At 36.0% G+C, this 15,556-nt stretch overlaps 1 protein-coding gene across 2 annotated transcripts in view; it reads right to left on the bottom strand.

Moving 5' to 3' along the window:
* Positions 1 to 486: 486 nt before the first annotated feature.
* LOC111528469 (killer cell lectin-like receptor 2) overlaps positions 487 to 15,556 on the bottom strand; it is a 32,311-nt gene continuing 17,241 nt past the window's right edge. Inside the window, exon 9 of one of the 2 annotated variants that reach the window (XR_002727003.2) lies at positions 487 to 572. Coding sequence is in view for 1 of the 2 variants with exons in the window: in XM_023195204.2 (XP_023050972.2) it covers positions 548 to 572 (25 nt within the window). In the remaining variant the exon portion in view is untranslated. The remainder of the gene's footprint in view (positions 573 to 15,556) is intronic. The other variant, XM_023195204.2, reaches the window with a different exon arrangement.

Below are 15,556 nucleotides of genomic sequence, written 5' to 3'. Positions count from 1 at the left end.
GAGAGAGGCATCCTTGTCTTGTGCCAGTTTTCAAAGGGAATGCTTCCAGCTTTTGGCCATTCAGTATGATATTGGCTGTGGGTTTGTCATAAATAGCTGTTACTACTTTGAGATAGTAACATCAATGCAGAAAAGGCCTTTGATAAAATTCGACACCCCTTCATGCTAAAAACTCCCAATAAAGTAAGCTCCCTTTTTAAGACATTTGGCTAAGTCATCAATTTATAACACAATATTCAACTCCCCTTTCTCTCTCCTTTCTTATTGTACATGATCATCCTGTGTCTAGTTCTGCTTTTTCTAGACTGCTTGATTCACAATTCCCAATATTTTTTATCCTTTACTTACACAGTTTTTAAAAATGCTCCTGTATAAACACATATATTTAAAAGAGGAAATAGAATAATTTAGATATATTAACATACAACTTACTAAAATTTTTATTACTTTATTGAAATACATTTTTAAAATATAATCTATTATATTCCTCCTCTTAGATTACAACTACCAATAGTAAAACATAATATCTTCTTAGTATCACTGGCAGCTAGAACAGCACTTGGACAGGTGACCTGCAAGTAAACAATTCATGATTATATTGCAGCAGCAACATATTGGCATGATAAATCAGATGAAAGAAATTAACATATAAATTAAACGTATTATTGCAACAGTGTTTGAAACAAAACAAATATTCATTATCCAGATCCAAACAAAATTACAGAAGCATAAAATTATTGAGGAGGCAACAGCATAATGTGGAACACTGCCCAACAAAAGACATCAAAAAAGATGAATGTAAGAAAATCTTTTCGGCTGGGCGCAGTGGCTCACGCCTGTAATCTCAGCACTTTGGGAGGCCCAGGCGGGCGAGGTCAGGAAATCGAGACAATCCTGGCTAACACGGTGAAACCCTGTCTCTACTAAAAATACGAAAAATTAGCTGGGCGTGGTAGCGGGCGCCTGTGGTCCCAGCTACTCAGGAGCCTGAGGCAGGAGAATGGCGTGAACCGGGGAGGCGGAGCTTGCAGGGAGTCGAGATTGTGCCACTGCACTCCAGCCTCGGCGACAGAGCGAGACTCCGTCTCAATAAATAAATAAATAAATAAATAAATAAATAAATAAATAAAATATTTTCATCAAAACATGCTATGCACATGCTGCAGTCTGCCTCAAGTTGATTAATGGGTGTGTCTGTGTGTATGCAAACACACATTTACACATACAAATAATGACTTTCTACATTGAGAATAAAAGGTTAATGTGTAGAATTTTAACATTTAATAAATTACTAGAGTGGATTGATAGAACTCACATTTGTCTTAAACCCACCTTCCTAAGGTCACTCACAACAAATTATAGCATGTGCTTTTATTTTCTTTGATTTTTTTTACAACTGCTATAACTACAAGAGCAAGGATAATTGCAAATCAGACTTTTATATGCCAGGCATGTTCTGAAGTTTTCCAAAGCCATTAAAGACGAGATAGTTTCCTTCAGTTCTTCCATTGATGGAGGAAACAAGGCCCAGCATTAAATATTCACTTGGATTACTGAGAAGGATAGTCCAAAAAAGAACTAATAGAGAATCAGAAGAATGGTGATAAGAGGGCCTAAACTTTACTGTATAATGCATTGTACACATTTGCCTGACATTCATGTTATTTCCTTAAATAACAAGAGAGTCTTACATTGCAAACATACATTGACTCTATTAGAAATAAAACAAAACAATCTCTCCTGCATTTTATGCACTGTAATTAATTCAAAGATCCAGGAAGAGATGATGAAGTATTGCTGTGAGCTCTTGGGCTCAGCCTCAGAAGCCATTAGGGATGTTATTTCAAAGAGATTACTTTTTCTTTGCTATTAAAAGGCTTATAAATAAGTCTTTCATTATTTATATATAAGTTTATAAATAAAAGGCTTATCAACTTGTGTATATCAAATGCAGAAAGAAATATTTTGATTTAGAATAAAGAAAAATAGTCTAGGAGCAGGTAAAGTCTAGGAGCAGGTAAAGTCCATGACTGCTACCTTGGGGAGAAATGAGTTACATTTCCCTGGAGGTATTCAACCAGAAAGACAAGTACTTGGCAGGGAAATTGTAAAAAGAAATTCACAAACTCATTGAATCGTTGGATATAAGATCCTAATCAAAATTTAAGATTATATGAGAATAGGTGTTTACCATAACTATATTGACTGCCAGTAGTTCTGGACTGTACTTTTTCTTTTGTCATGAGATTTCACCTCTGTGTAAATATTCTCCCCAGTCATTTCTGAAGAGTAGAGAAACATAACGAGATAAAATACGGGGAAAGAAGAATTTTCTCCATAATCATTCAAGATGTAAACCAAAAACAAAATTCTAAGCCCCCCAACCATCTGAATGGACTCTGCCTCTCAGTCAAGAGCATTTAAAAGTCAACCTGAAAAACTAGTTGAGGCCATTATGGGAAGGAGGAGTCAGACATGCCTCATTATACCCTCCTGCCTTTTGGAATTACTGATGGAACAGAAGCTTTCAGTCCCCTAAGAAACATTTACAGCCTATTCTCTCTGAGGCCTGCTACCTGGAGACTTCATCTGCATGATAAAACCTTGGTCTCCACAGCCCCTTATCACAACCCAAGCATTTCTTTTTATTGACTCCAGGTCTTTAGATAATAACTCTTTCAACCAATTGCCAATCAGAAAATCTCTGAATCAGCCTATAACCTGGAAGCCCCTGCTTCCATTTGTTCCACCTTTCTGGACCAAACTAATGTACATCTTTCATGTATTGATTGATGTCTTATGTCTCCCTGAAATGTAAAATTGTAACCCAACCACCTTGGACACATGTTCTCAGGTTCTCTTGAGGGCTGTGTCATGGGCCATCAGTCATTCAAATTTGGCTCAGAATAAATATCTTCAAATATTTTACAGAGTTTGACTCTTCATCAACAAAGAAAACAATCATTATAATTCATACATCTCATACAACATATTGGAAGTAGTTGCTAATAAAAATTATAATTCAGTAGGTTTTCTTCATTTACAAGAATTTCTTTACAGGCCTTCCTGAGTAAAGTGTATATTGGAGTTCTCCACCATTTGTGGTCTTTCATAGGGTTGAAGATGCTGTTGTATCAGTGATGGGTGGAAAAAGAGTTGATTGGAAAGAGACAAAACTGTAAGATGTTATCATTTCAAAGAGGCTCTCCTCCTACTATAATCAGAAGAAAATTAAAATAACAGGTCAGAATACATAAACGCAGAGCTGTCAGGAAAAGGGCAAGCTGAGAAGCTGCAGCTTTGGCTTCCTGAGAGATTTAAGACCCTGTTAATTTTTAAACCACAAACCATACGGGTTTCCTGTTTTCTTTGGTCTTGTTTTGTTTGTGTTTCATCTGAAACCAACTTGTTTTGTAGTATGGCACCAATGGTATACTGTAACGCCAAATTGTAAGAACATAATTTATAGCTACAGCAATAATAAATCCAGAATTCTGATTTATTCATTCTGCTTATCCTACAAGTCCATTTCTACTTGTCAGATAATCTGCATCTGCATGGACTTCTAATTCAGTGTATCACCTCTTTTTTGTGTGATAAGGAGCCTATTGAAATCCATAACAGTCGCAGGTAGGTAGATCTTATACATTTGGACATGTGTAATAAAAAGTCTAGAGGTCAAGAGACAGAGGGCTGTTAGCAGCTCAACAGCATCATCAGTGCCATTTGCTTTCTAAATCCTTATAATCTTCTGCGCTTGGACATGTGGACAACTTTGTGGCCACAAATAGCTGCCATAGCCCCAGATCAGTATTGATGGCAAGAAGAGAATAGAGGCAAAGCAAGACACTCCAGAAGTCCTCTAGCCAGCTTTGTCTTTAGTTTGATGGCCAGAGGAGGGTCATAAATGGACACTCTGTAGCTGCAAGTGTGCTGGGAAAGTGAGTAACTTGTGAGAATGGCAGGAGATTTGGAATGATTCATGGATTGGCCAACAGTCTCTGCTACTTGATTCTAGTGGTTACACAAGATTTAACCTTTAACCAGATATCAACAAATTTTTTAGGGCCTATTATTCATACTCCAAAATAAATACAAAAGTTAGGGATCCAAGAAGGCTCTTTCAGTTCCCAGAAAGGGGATAACATATATGCTATATTCCCTAGTACATAGTGGATAAAGAAAACAATATACTATGGTTTTGGTGGTATTTTGATCCTCTGCTCGGTTACCTGCAGCAATTATCAGTAAAAAAAAATAAAAATAAAAATATAAAAATACTTTTAAGAAAAGGAACTTGAGCAAATGCCTTTGAGGAAATAAAACCAGTAGAGTTAGAAAAAGTTCACCTGAGGTGTGTGTCAGGGTTAATGGTGATTCCAAAGATGCCATAGGCAGTAATGACTTTAAATGGAAAAGGAAAGAGGGGTGAGTTTCTGGAATCTACACTAAAGAAGAAAAGAAGAATAGTTCGGCCCTGAGCAGAAATAGTTGGATATTTTAAAACTCCTATACAGTATTCATTCTATTATGGAAACCTTTTTTTTTTTTTTTTTTTTTTTTTTTGCCTACTCCAGCTAAACACTGTGCTGGTTATCCCCACAACTCCTCCCAAAGGGCCCAATAGCCTACCTTCCAGCAGAACTAATAGTCCATGGTTTAAGTTATTTATTCAGACTATAATAAATCTGAATAAAATGTCATTCTCCCTTTTATCCAACTGCAAAATACATACTCTTCCTCTAAACTCAATTGAATGGAGTTCTTTGAGAAGACTTCCCTGATAATGTGCTGTGAGTTCTTTGAACACCTTAATTATGGCCCAATGACTTATGTCTTGACATTGCATTTCAATTACCTGTATTTCTGTTCTCTGAAGTTTGAGCTTCCTGAGGGAAAGATCTAATTTATTTACCTTTACAATTTCAGTACTAAGTATAATATTTTGCACATAGAGTTGAATAAATAACTGTTGGACAGATGAGTAAAGGAACAAATAAATGTTCTGTTAAGGGAAATAATTATAAGCAAAGGAGTCTTAAAAAAGGAGCCATTAATTCTGTATCAAGGCATCTAAAAAGATCAATTTGATTTACTTGGATGGCTTTGTTTCTAAACTAAAATACAAAGTTTATGTTTTGAAAGTTTTCAACTTATAAAGAAAAAAGTCATAAAATAGTCTGTATAACTCCAGATAATAAAAAATCCCGGTCTAGATTATTATAGTTTATAAGCTAAGAATAAAGGCTAACTAAAAAGGCTGATACAAAATGTTCAACAAAAAATATTATCATTTCTAAACAAAGGGAAAGATAAACTTACCTCTTCTCTACTTTCTTAGTCTGTTTAATTCACATTATTCAGTTCCAAAAGAAAGAAGTTTTGGAAGACTCAGAATTATTCCCTTATCACCTTATCAGAACAGAAATTCTTTCACTCAATTACCTGCTTTTTTTTTTTTTGGAGTGCAGTGGCATAATCTTGGCTCACTGCAACCTCTGCCTTCCAGGTTCAAGCGATTCTCCTGCCTCAGCTTCCTGAGTAGCTAGGATTACAGGCTCATGCCACCACGTCTGGCTAATTTTTGTATTTTTAGTAGAGACAGGGTTCACCACATGTTGTCCAGGCTGGTCTTGAACTTCTAACTTCAGGTGATCCATCTGCCTGGGCCTCCCAAAGTGCTGGGGTGACAGGTGTGAGCCATCAATTAACTGCTTTTAACTCACTTCAACTTGGCAATATTCTAATCCAGGGAATTCACTCCCCTTTCCTAATGTTTTAATATTCTGAATTCACTCTCTCTGAATTTCAAATATCAGTCACCATCAGATAGAATTAAAGGTATTAACAAAATCTTTAGAAACAATAGCTGATGACACTTTTGTCCTTTACCTGAAAGCTCCACAATTTGGTCAGAAATAGAGTTGAGAGCCTCTCACTTTCCCTGATAAATGCTGAACAGGAAGAAAATATCACATGTCCAGAACAACTGCAAATATTGTCAGCAGCACAATAGGAGATGCTGACATTTCAGCGGCATTCTGACAGTTTCTGTTCTGGTCAGAATTCTCATACATGTTTACATTGACACTTTTCACTTAGGGAATAGAGCTAAAAACAAGTGCCTATGAAATAAATATCTTTAACTGGTAAATGGAGAGAAAAAAATGCCACAGATAACTAGACAAGGAAGGATGGAAAAAACAAAGGAGAGAAGAAAAAAGGGAAACGAGGAAAGAGAAAGGGAGTGACATGAGAAATAATCTAGTCAAAACTCTAAATGAATTAGATAATCTCTGTAATCATTTTACATGTGGTTTCCATATTGAGATCTTGTCTTTCCTTGATTTTTGTATGATGGCAGAGGAAATCCAAGCCAAAAACTCCAAAAAGCTCCTTTTGGAGATAAGAATGTTCTGACAGCACCTCCTACGATATGACAGAGTCAAAGAAGAAAATATACAAGAGAACTCTGCTATAGAAAATTACAAATTCAAACCATGGGAAAATTGGGTATAGAAAAATTATCTCTTAATTTAGACAGGGAAAGGATTATAAATACTGAAAATTGTCATTTCTATAAATGTCACTGCTCTTATGTTTTACATTGTGTAAATATGTGGAAGAAAATGGCACAATTTTCTTTCAAAAAAAGGAAAACATTCAAAATATTGAAATTATATATATTATATATGCAACATGATCCGCAAATCTGGAAACATAATGAAGTTTTATAGTAGTGATTTATTCCTATCACTCTGAGATACGGTGACATAACATGATATGTTCAACGTGTTGTTCCTCATTAGCAATGTGTTATGCATAATGGGGACCAACATGGGACATTAATGCAACATTTCTATCAATGCCTGCACATGTTTCTATGATATGTTGCCTCCAGTGATTTTTGTCTCTAATTTTCAGAATATAAACCTGCTCCATTAGCATTTTCTGGAAGAAGCAATCAAATGGGTTAATCTGTGAAAGTAAATGTTACCTATATTTCCCAACATTATGGCCATCCTGTATTAATGTATATTATGTATATTCTGAACTGCTCCATAATTGGAATAGTCATTCCTTATCAATAATTTACTTGCTATCATGGACAATAATTTACTTGCTATCATGGATATGTGTCTTTTAGTTAATGAACCCTTTGCCAACTAGCCCGGGTTATAGGCAGTAAATATATCATATTCATTTTGAATTCCCAGTACTTACCACAGCTTCCTATACATGGTAGTTGTTTAGTAAATAATTCTCGAATAAAAATAAACTTTAAATATTTCCTTTTTATTTAGCTTTGGAGTACATCTTGGATGTATGGCACTTGGATATATGACACTTAAGCACATATCCTTATTTCCTCTGACGCTTTTATCATAATAATTGCTCTGAGAGATTTTTCCAATGAAGTCTTAGAATTACCACATTGCTTATACTTTTCACCACTGAAAGATAGCTTTCTCCATATTCAATTTTTAAAAAATCTTCTTTTTTTAAATGCTCACTTCGCTTCTAAGATATCTGGACCTAATGGCTTTCATTTTGTATTGCTTTAATGACAAAAGTCAAACTTCTAAGTGAGGAAATAAATTGTTTAAAGTTTATACAAATTGTGAACAAGTGTATGAAAAAGATATTTTTCAGTGGAATTCGAATGACAGACATTTACTAAATGCAATCCAAAGTGACATGATAAAAGACAAAGAGTTTCACAGAGCAGGAAAATGGGCAGTTAATTCTGGCTGGGATGAAACGTGAGAAATTAACATGCCGCTTCAGCTGATTCTTGATAGAAAAATTTTAGCTGTAGAAATGGGAGGGATACAGCACATCAGGTCAAACGAAACACAACTAGAACACATAATAGGTGAAACAAGCAGCATCTAGCATAGAGACTTCAAAGCACACAACAATCACTTCTAAAATAGAATTATGGAATTTTGTGTAAAAAAACTGGATTCTACTTTGAGACTTTGACAAAGATAGGCAGATAAAAGCAAAGAAAAAAACTGAAAACAACCCTATTCCACATTATTGATTCCAATATTCTTCTCTTTGCATCATGAGTCAGAATCTACCATTAAGGATAAACTCAGTTTCAGGCTCAACTTTTATTCTTTTATTTAGTTTAATTTGTATCTCCATTTGGTCTTCTTACTGCTGTAACAGACCGAAACTGTTTTTTTTTTTTTTTTATTGGCAGTTTTTACATAACTGCCATAATAACTTGCATGAAAATATGGCACCTGCCATTTTCAAATGCCTATGATAACATATATATCTGCCTTCATAGCTGGGAAAATGTCCATTATTCTCAGCCTAGTAAGACAATGGAAGATATCATTAAAAAGCCTCAGATGGATTTGAATATTCCCAACATCGTGGCAGAAAAATACTATGTGAAATTTAATATGATTTTAATGTCCAAATAAGGAAAATCCCACTTTGTATACTTTAGGTAAATTATAAGAAATTTTATTTGCCAAGTAGAGTAGATTATGGCAAAAATGCTAAATAAATTAACAGAATGTAAAAGACAAGCCGCTGATTGGGAGAAAATATTTGCAAAACCATATTTTTAATCAGCAAAAGATTACCTATTGAGGAATATTTTGGTTGTTTCTGGATTTTTTTTCTCTTATAAAGCTAGTATAAACAGGTATAGAGAGACACCTCACAGATAGCAAATAAGCATCTGAAAAGATATTAAACATCATATACCATTAGGATATTGCAAATTGAAAGAATGAGATACCACTACACACCCATTAGCATGGTAAACACTTAAAATACTGACAACCCAAATTCTGACAAGGATGTAGAGCAACAGCTCAATTCTCATTCATGACTGGTGGGAATGCAAAATAGTACAACCTCTGAAAGATAGTCTGGCAGATGCTAAAAAAAAAAACTAAACATACACTATGAGCCAGCAATCATACTCTCTGGTATTTATTTAAATGAGCTGATAGCTTAAATCCACAAAACAACCTGCACATGAATGTTTATAGAAGCTTTATTCGTAATTGCCAAAACTTGGAAGCAACCAAGAGTCCTTGTCCAGGTGCGATCACCTGTGGTGGTACTTCCTGACAGTGAAATATTATTCAGTAAAAAAACAAATGAGGTATCAAGGTATAGAGTCATGGAAGAAACTCAAGTGCATGCTGCTAAGTAAAAGAAGCCAATATGAAAATTCTGTATAAGGTATGATTCCAACTATATGACATTCTGGAAAAGGCAAAACTATGGAGATGGTAAAAAAAAAAAAAAAAAAAAAAAAAAAATCAGTGTTTGCCAGGGCCTGAGAGAGAGGAAGGAGGAGAGGAATAGATGAAGCATAGGATTTTTAGAGCAATGAACCTATTCTTTATAACACTATAATGGTAGATAGATGTCATGCATTTGTCAAAACCCGTAGAAAGTAAAATACAAAGAGTGAAACTAATATAAACCATGAACTTTACTTAGTAATCTCATCAGTTACAACAAATATACCACACTAATGCTAGATATTAATAGGAGAAACTGGGAGGAGGATGAGTGAGTATATGGAAACTCTCTGTACTTTCCACTCATTTTTTCTGTAAAACTAAAACTCAAAATTGTTGTCTACTATTTAAAAAAATTCTAATGACATCACTATATACATATCAGGAGGGATAAAATTTAAAAATAATGACATCACCAAATGATGGCCAGTATGCAAAGCAAATGAATCACTCATGGGTATATAAAATGTTACAGCCTCTTTGGAACACAGTTTGGCAGTGTTTTATCAATCTAAACATGAACTACCATAGGACTCATAATTGCATTCTTGGGTATTTATCTCAGAGAAATTAAACATGTTATGTTCACACAAAAATGTCTATCCCTATTCACAGCAGCTTTATTTGCAATAGCAAAAAACAAAAACAAAAAACCCTATTTCCTCAAATATTCCTCAACAGGTAAATGGTTAATCAAATTATGATACATCCATACTTACTTGGCAATAAAAGGAACAAACTATTGATACCTACAAAAACTTGTATAAATTTTCAGGAAATTACGTTTAGGTCACAGACTATATGATTTCATTTACTTAACAGTCTTGAAATGATAAAATTATAGAAACAGAAGGAGTCAGGAACAAGGAATGGAGAAAAGGAAGCAGGTGTGGCTATAAAAGGGCAATAATAGGGAGACTTGTAATAGAATCACTGTATCTGTATCAATGTTAATAACTAAGTCGTGATATTATACTATGATTTTACAAGATGTTACCGTTAGAGGTGCTCTGGTTTGAATGTTCCTTCCAAAACTCAATGTTGAAATTTAATAGCCACTGTGACAGTATTGGGAGGTAAGACGTTGAAGAGTTGATTAAAGTCATAAGGACCCCACTCTTAAGAATAGATTAATTCCCTCATGAGAGTGAGATCATTTTCCCAGGAGTGGCTCTGTTGTAAAAACAGGCTCTCTCTCTCTCTCTCTCTGTCTCTTGCTGTCTCTCCATGTAATGCCTTCACCATGGGATGACCCTTGCCAGATGCCAGCGCCATGCTCTTGGACTGCCTTGGTTTATAGATGCATAACTACAATCTTTCCTCTGTCTTCACATGGCATTCCCCTCTGTGTCTCTGTGTCTTTTCCTATCTCTTAAAAGAACATCTCTCATTAGATTTAAGGCCACCTTAAGGCCCACCATAATCTAGCATGATCTCAAGATCTTTACCTTAATTACATATGCAAATACGCTTTTCCCAAATAAGATCAAAAATAAGGTCATGTTCACATTCTTCAGGAGGAGGACTGGAGCCTACCTTTTGGGGGACCCAATTTAACATGCTGTACTACTGAATTAGAAACTCTGGAAGTGAGACTCATCAGGCTGTGTTTTCCAGGTGAATCAAATATCAGATTTTGATTTTGAGAAACTAGAAACTAGTAGTAAGATCCACTGACATTGACCAGTACATACCCTTGAACTCTCCACTGGCTTGCCTGATTACACACCAGAACCAGCTTTGGCCACAGGCCAGCATCCCAACAGCATTTCACACTACTGTATAAGTTTTTTCAGTTTTATTTTATGTTTTATTGACACATAATAATTGTACATATTTATGGGGTATAGTGTGATGCTTCAATACATGTATACATTGTGTAATTATCAAATCAGGAATCAGGGTAATCAGCTTATCTATATCCTCGAACATTTATCATTGCTTTGTGGCAAGGACATTCAAAATTCTCTCTTCTAGTTATTTTAAAATAGACTCTACAATATCATCAACGATAGTCATCCTACTTTGCAATAGAACACCAGAACTTATTCCTTCTATCTGTAATTTTGTACCTGTTGACCAATCTCTCTCCATTCCTTCCTCCCTATACCCTCCCCAGACTCTAGTAACCGCTATTATACTCTGTACTCCCATGATACCAGCTTTTAAAAATTCCACAAAACAGTGAAACCATGTAGTATTTGTTTCTGTGCCTGGTTCATTTCACTTAACATAATATTCTCCAGGTTCATCTAAATTAATGCAAATGACAGGATTTTATTTTTTTTTAATGAATGAATGCTATTTCATTGTCTATACAGACTAAGTTTTCTTTTTCTTTTTTTTAAAGGCGGAGTTTCACTCTGTCACCCAGGTTAGAGTGCAGTGATGCGATCTCAGCTCACTGCAACCTCTGCCTCCCAGGTTCAAGTGATTCTCCAGCCTCAGTCTCCCAAGTAGCTGGGATTACAGGCATGCACCACCATGTCCAGCTAATTTTTGTATTTTTAGTAGAGATGGGGTTTTGCTATGTTGGTCAGGTTGGTCTTGAACTCCTGACCTCAAATGATCTGCCTACCTCGGCATCCCAAAGTGCTGGGATTCCAGGTGTGAGCCACCGCGCCTGGCTTGTATACCACATTTTTTAATCCATTAATTCATTGATGAGCACTTAGGTTAATCCCATATTTTGGCTATTGTTAACAGTGCTGCAGATATCTCTTCGACATACTGATTTTATTTCCTTTGGATAAATACCCAGTAGTGGGATTGTTGGATCATTTTTAATTTTTTGAGGCACCTCCATATTGTTTTTCATAGTGATTGAACTAATTTACATCTCCACCAACAGTGTTTAAGTGTTTCCACTTTTCTATATCCATGCCAAGGCAGCAGTTTTTTTCTCTTTTTCATAATAATCATTCTAATAGGCATGAAGTGATAACTCATTGTGGTTTTGATTTGCACTTCCCTGATGATTAGTGATGTTGAGCATTTATGCATATACCTATTCCCATTTGTATGTCTTCTTTTGAGAGATGTCTATTCAGATCTTTTGTCCATTTTTTAATTGAGTTGAGTTTCTTATGTATTTTGGATATTAACCCGTTCTCAGATGCATAGTTTGTAAGTATTTTCTCCCATTCTGCATGTTGTCTCTTCACTCTTGATTATTTGATTTGCTGTGCAAAAGCTTTTCTGATGTACTCCCATTTGTCTACTTTTGCTTTCGTTGCCTGTGCTTTCAAAGTCTTAACCAAAAAATCATTGCCCAGACCAATATTATGAAGCATTTCCACTATGTTTTCTTCTAATAGTTTTGGTCTTACCTTTTAGACTTTAATCCTTTTAGAGATGATTTAAGTATATGGTGAAAGATGAGGATCTAGTTTCATTGTGCATGTGGATATCAAATTTTCCCAGCACCATTTATTGAGGAAACAGTCCCTTCCCCAAAGTGTGTTCTCAGTGCCTTTGTTGAATATCAGTTGGCTGTAAGTTTGTGGATTTATTTCTGTGTTCTTCATTCTGTTCCATTGGTCTGTGTGTCTATTTTTATGCTACCATGCTGTTTTGGTTACTATAACTTTGTGGTATACTTTGAAGTTAGGTAATGTCTTTTTGCTTAAGATTTCTACTATGAGCAGGTGGCCAATGGGCACATAGAGGGAGGCTCAGCATCACTGATCATTAGGAAGATGGGAATCAGAGTCACCACAGAAATCTGTCTAATCACAAGGTAAACAAGAGACAAAGAAAGGACCAAATAATCTATAAAACAACCAGAAAGGAATAATAGAATGCCAATGCATGGTGGGCTTAATATCTACGTCATGAGTAGATAGGTGCAGCAAACCACCATGGCACACGTTTACCTATGTAACAAAGCTGCACATCCTGCACATGTAGCCCAGACTTAGAAAATAAAATAAAATAAAAAGAATAATAGAATGTCAGGACTAAATCCTCATCTATCAATAATAACCCTGAATGTAAATATATTAAGTTCTCCAATTAAAAGATGTAGAGTGCTAAATTGATTTTTTAAAGAATGATCTAACTTTATGCTTCCTGCAAGAGAAGTACTTCACCTGTAAGAGAAGCACTTCACCTGTATGGACATAATAGACTGAAAGTAAAAGGATGAAAATGATATCCCAAATGGAGACCAAATGAAGACAGGAGCAGCTATATTTATATCCGTTAACTAGGCTGTAATTGAAAAACTATAAAAAGAGACAAAAATGGTCGTTATGTAATTATAAAGAGGTCAATTCAGCAAGAAGATATAACAATTATATAAATACAGCTGGCCCTCTGTATTCACGAGTTATACATCCATAGACTCAACCAACTACAGAACGAAAATTTTTTTTTAAAAATATCCAACATGTACTGAATATATATAGTTTTTATTATTGTCATTATTCCCTAAACAATAAAGTATACCAAATATTTTACATTGTATTATGTTTATAAGTAATATAGAGATGATTTAATGCATACAGAAGGATGTACAAAAGTTTATACAAATTCTATGCCATTTTATATCAGGTACTTGAGCATCAATGAATTTTGGTAGATGCAAGTGAGAAGTGAAGCCAGCTGGACTTCCTGGGTCTAGTGGGGACTTGGAGAACGTTTCTGTGTAGCTAAAGGTTTGTAAACACACCAATCAGTGCTCTGTGTCTAGCTAAAGGTTTGTAAACAGACCAATCAGCACTCTGTAAAAACGCACCAATCAGTGCTCTGTGTCTAGCTAAAGGTTTGTAAATGCACCAATCAGCACTCTGTAAAAATGCACCAATCAGCGCTCTGTGGGTAGCTAAAGGTTTGTAAATGCACCAATCAGCACTCTGTAAAAACGGACCAATCAGTACTCTGCAGAATGGACCCATCAGCACTCTGTAAAGTAGACCAGTCAGCAGGACGTGGGCAGGGCCAAATAAGGGAATAAAAGCTGGCCACCTGAGCCAGCAGCAGCAACCCTTTGGGTCCCCTACCATGCTGTGGGAACTTTGTTCTTTCGCTCTTCACAATAAATCTTGCTGCTGCTCACTCTTTGGGTCTGCACTACCTTTATGAGCTGTTAACACTCACTGTGAAGGTCTGCAGCTTCACTCCTGAAGTCAGTGAGACCACAAACCCACCGGGAGGAAGAAACAACTCCAGACGGGCCACCTTTAAAGGCTGCAACACTCACTGCAAAGGTCTGAGGCTTCACTCCTGAAGTCAAGTGAGACTGGAAGGAAGAAACTCCAGACACATCTGAACATCTGAAGGAACACACTCCAGACACACTATCTTTAAGAACTGTTATACTCATCATGAGGGTCTGTGGCTTCATTCTTGAAGTCAGCCAGACCAAGAACCCACTGGAAAGAACCAATTCTGAACACACAAGGATTTCTGGAAACAATTCCCCAGGGATACTGAGAAACAACTATATATATGCACTCAACAATGGAACACCTAAATATACAAAGCACATACTATTAGATCTAAAAGGATAGAGTGCAGTACAGTAATAGTAGCAGACTTCAACATCCCACTTCCTAAAATGGACAGATCATCTACGTGGAAAATCAACCAAAAAACCCCCATCAGGTTTAAACTGTACTCTAGATCAAATGGACCTAACAGATATTTACAAAACAGTCCAACCAACAGCTGCAGGATACGCATTCTTCTCATTAGCACTTGGAACTTTCTCCAGGATGTATTATATGTTAGAACACAAAACAGGTCTCAACAATTTCTTTTAAATATCAAAATCATATCAAATGTCTTTTCTGACCACAATAGAATAAAAGTAGAAATTGATAACAGGAGGAACTTGAAGAACAAATGGGTCAATAAATATATTTAAAAGGAAATTAAAAATATCTTGGGACAAACAAAAATGGAAACACAATACATCAAAACCTATGGGATACAACAAAAGGAGTTCTAAGAAGAAAATTTAAGGCCGGGCGCGGTGGGTCAAGCCTGTAATCCCAGCACTTTGGGAGGCTGAGACAGGTGGATCACGAGTTCAGGAGATCGAGACCATCCTGGCTAACACGGTGAAACCCCATCTCTACCAAAAAATACAAAAAACTAGCCAGGTGAGATGGCGGGCGCCTGTAGTCCCAGCTACTCGGGAGGCTGAGGCAGGAGAATGGTGTGAACCTGGGAAGCAGAGCTTGCAGTGAGCCGAGATCGCGCCACTGCACTCCAGCCTGGGCAACAGAGCGAGACTCCGTCTCAAAAAAAAAAAAAAAAAAAAAAAAAAA

Source organism: Piliocolobus tephrosceles, chromosome 10, assembly GCF_002776525.5.
Source record: "Piliocolobus tephrosceles isolate RC106 chromosome 10, ASM277652v3, whole genome shotgun sequence".
NCBI lineage: Eukaryota > Metazoa > Chordata > Mammalia > Primates > Cercopithecidae > Piliocolobus > Piliocolobus tephrosceles.
The sequence above is the reverse complement of the archived record's forward strand: the minus strand, read 5'-3'. Positions and strand labels throughout refer to the sequence as shown.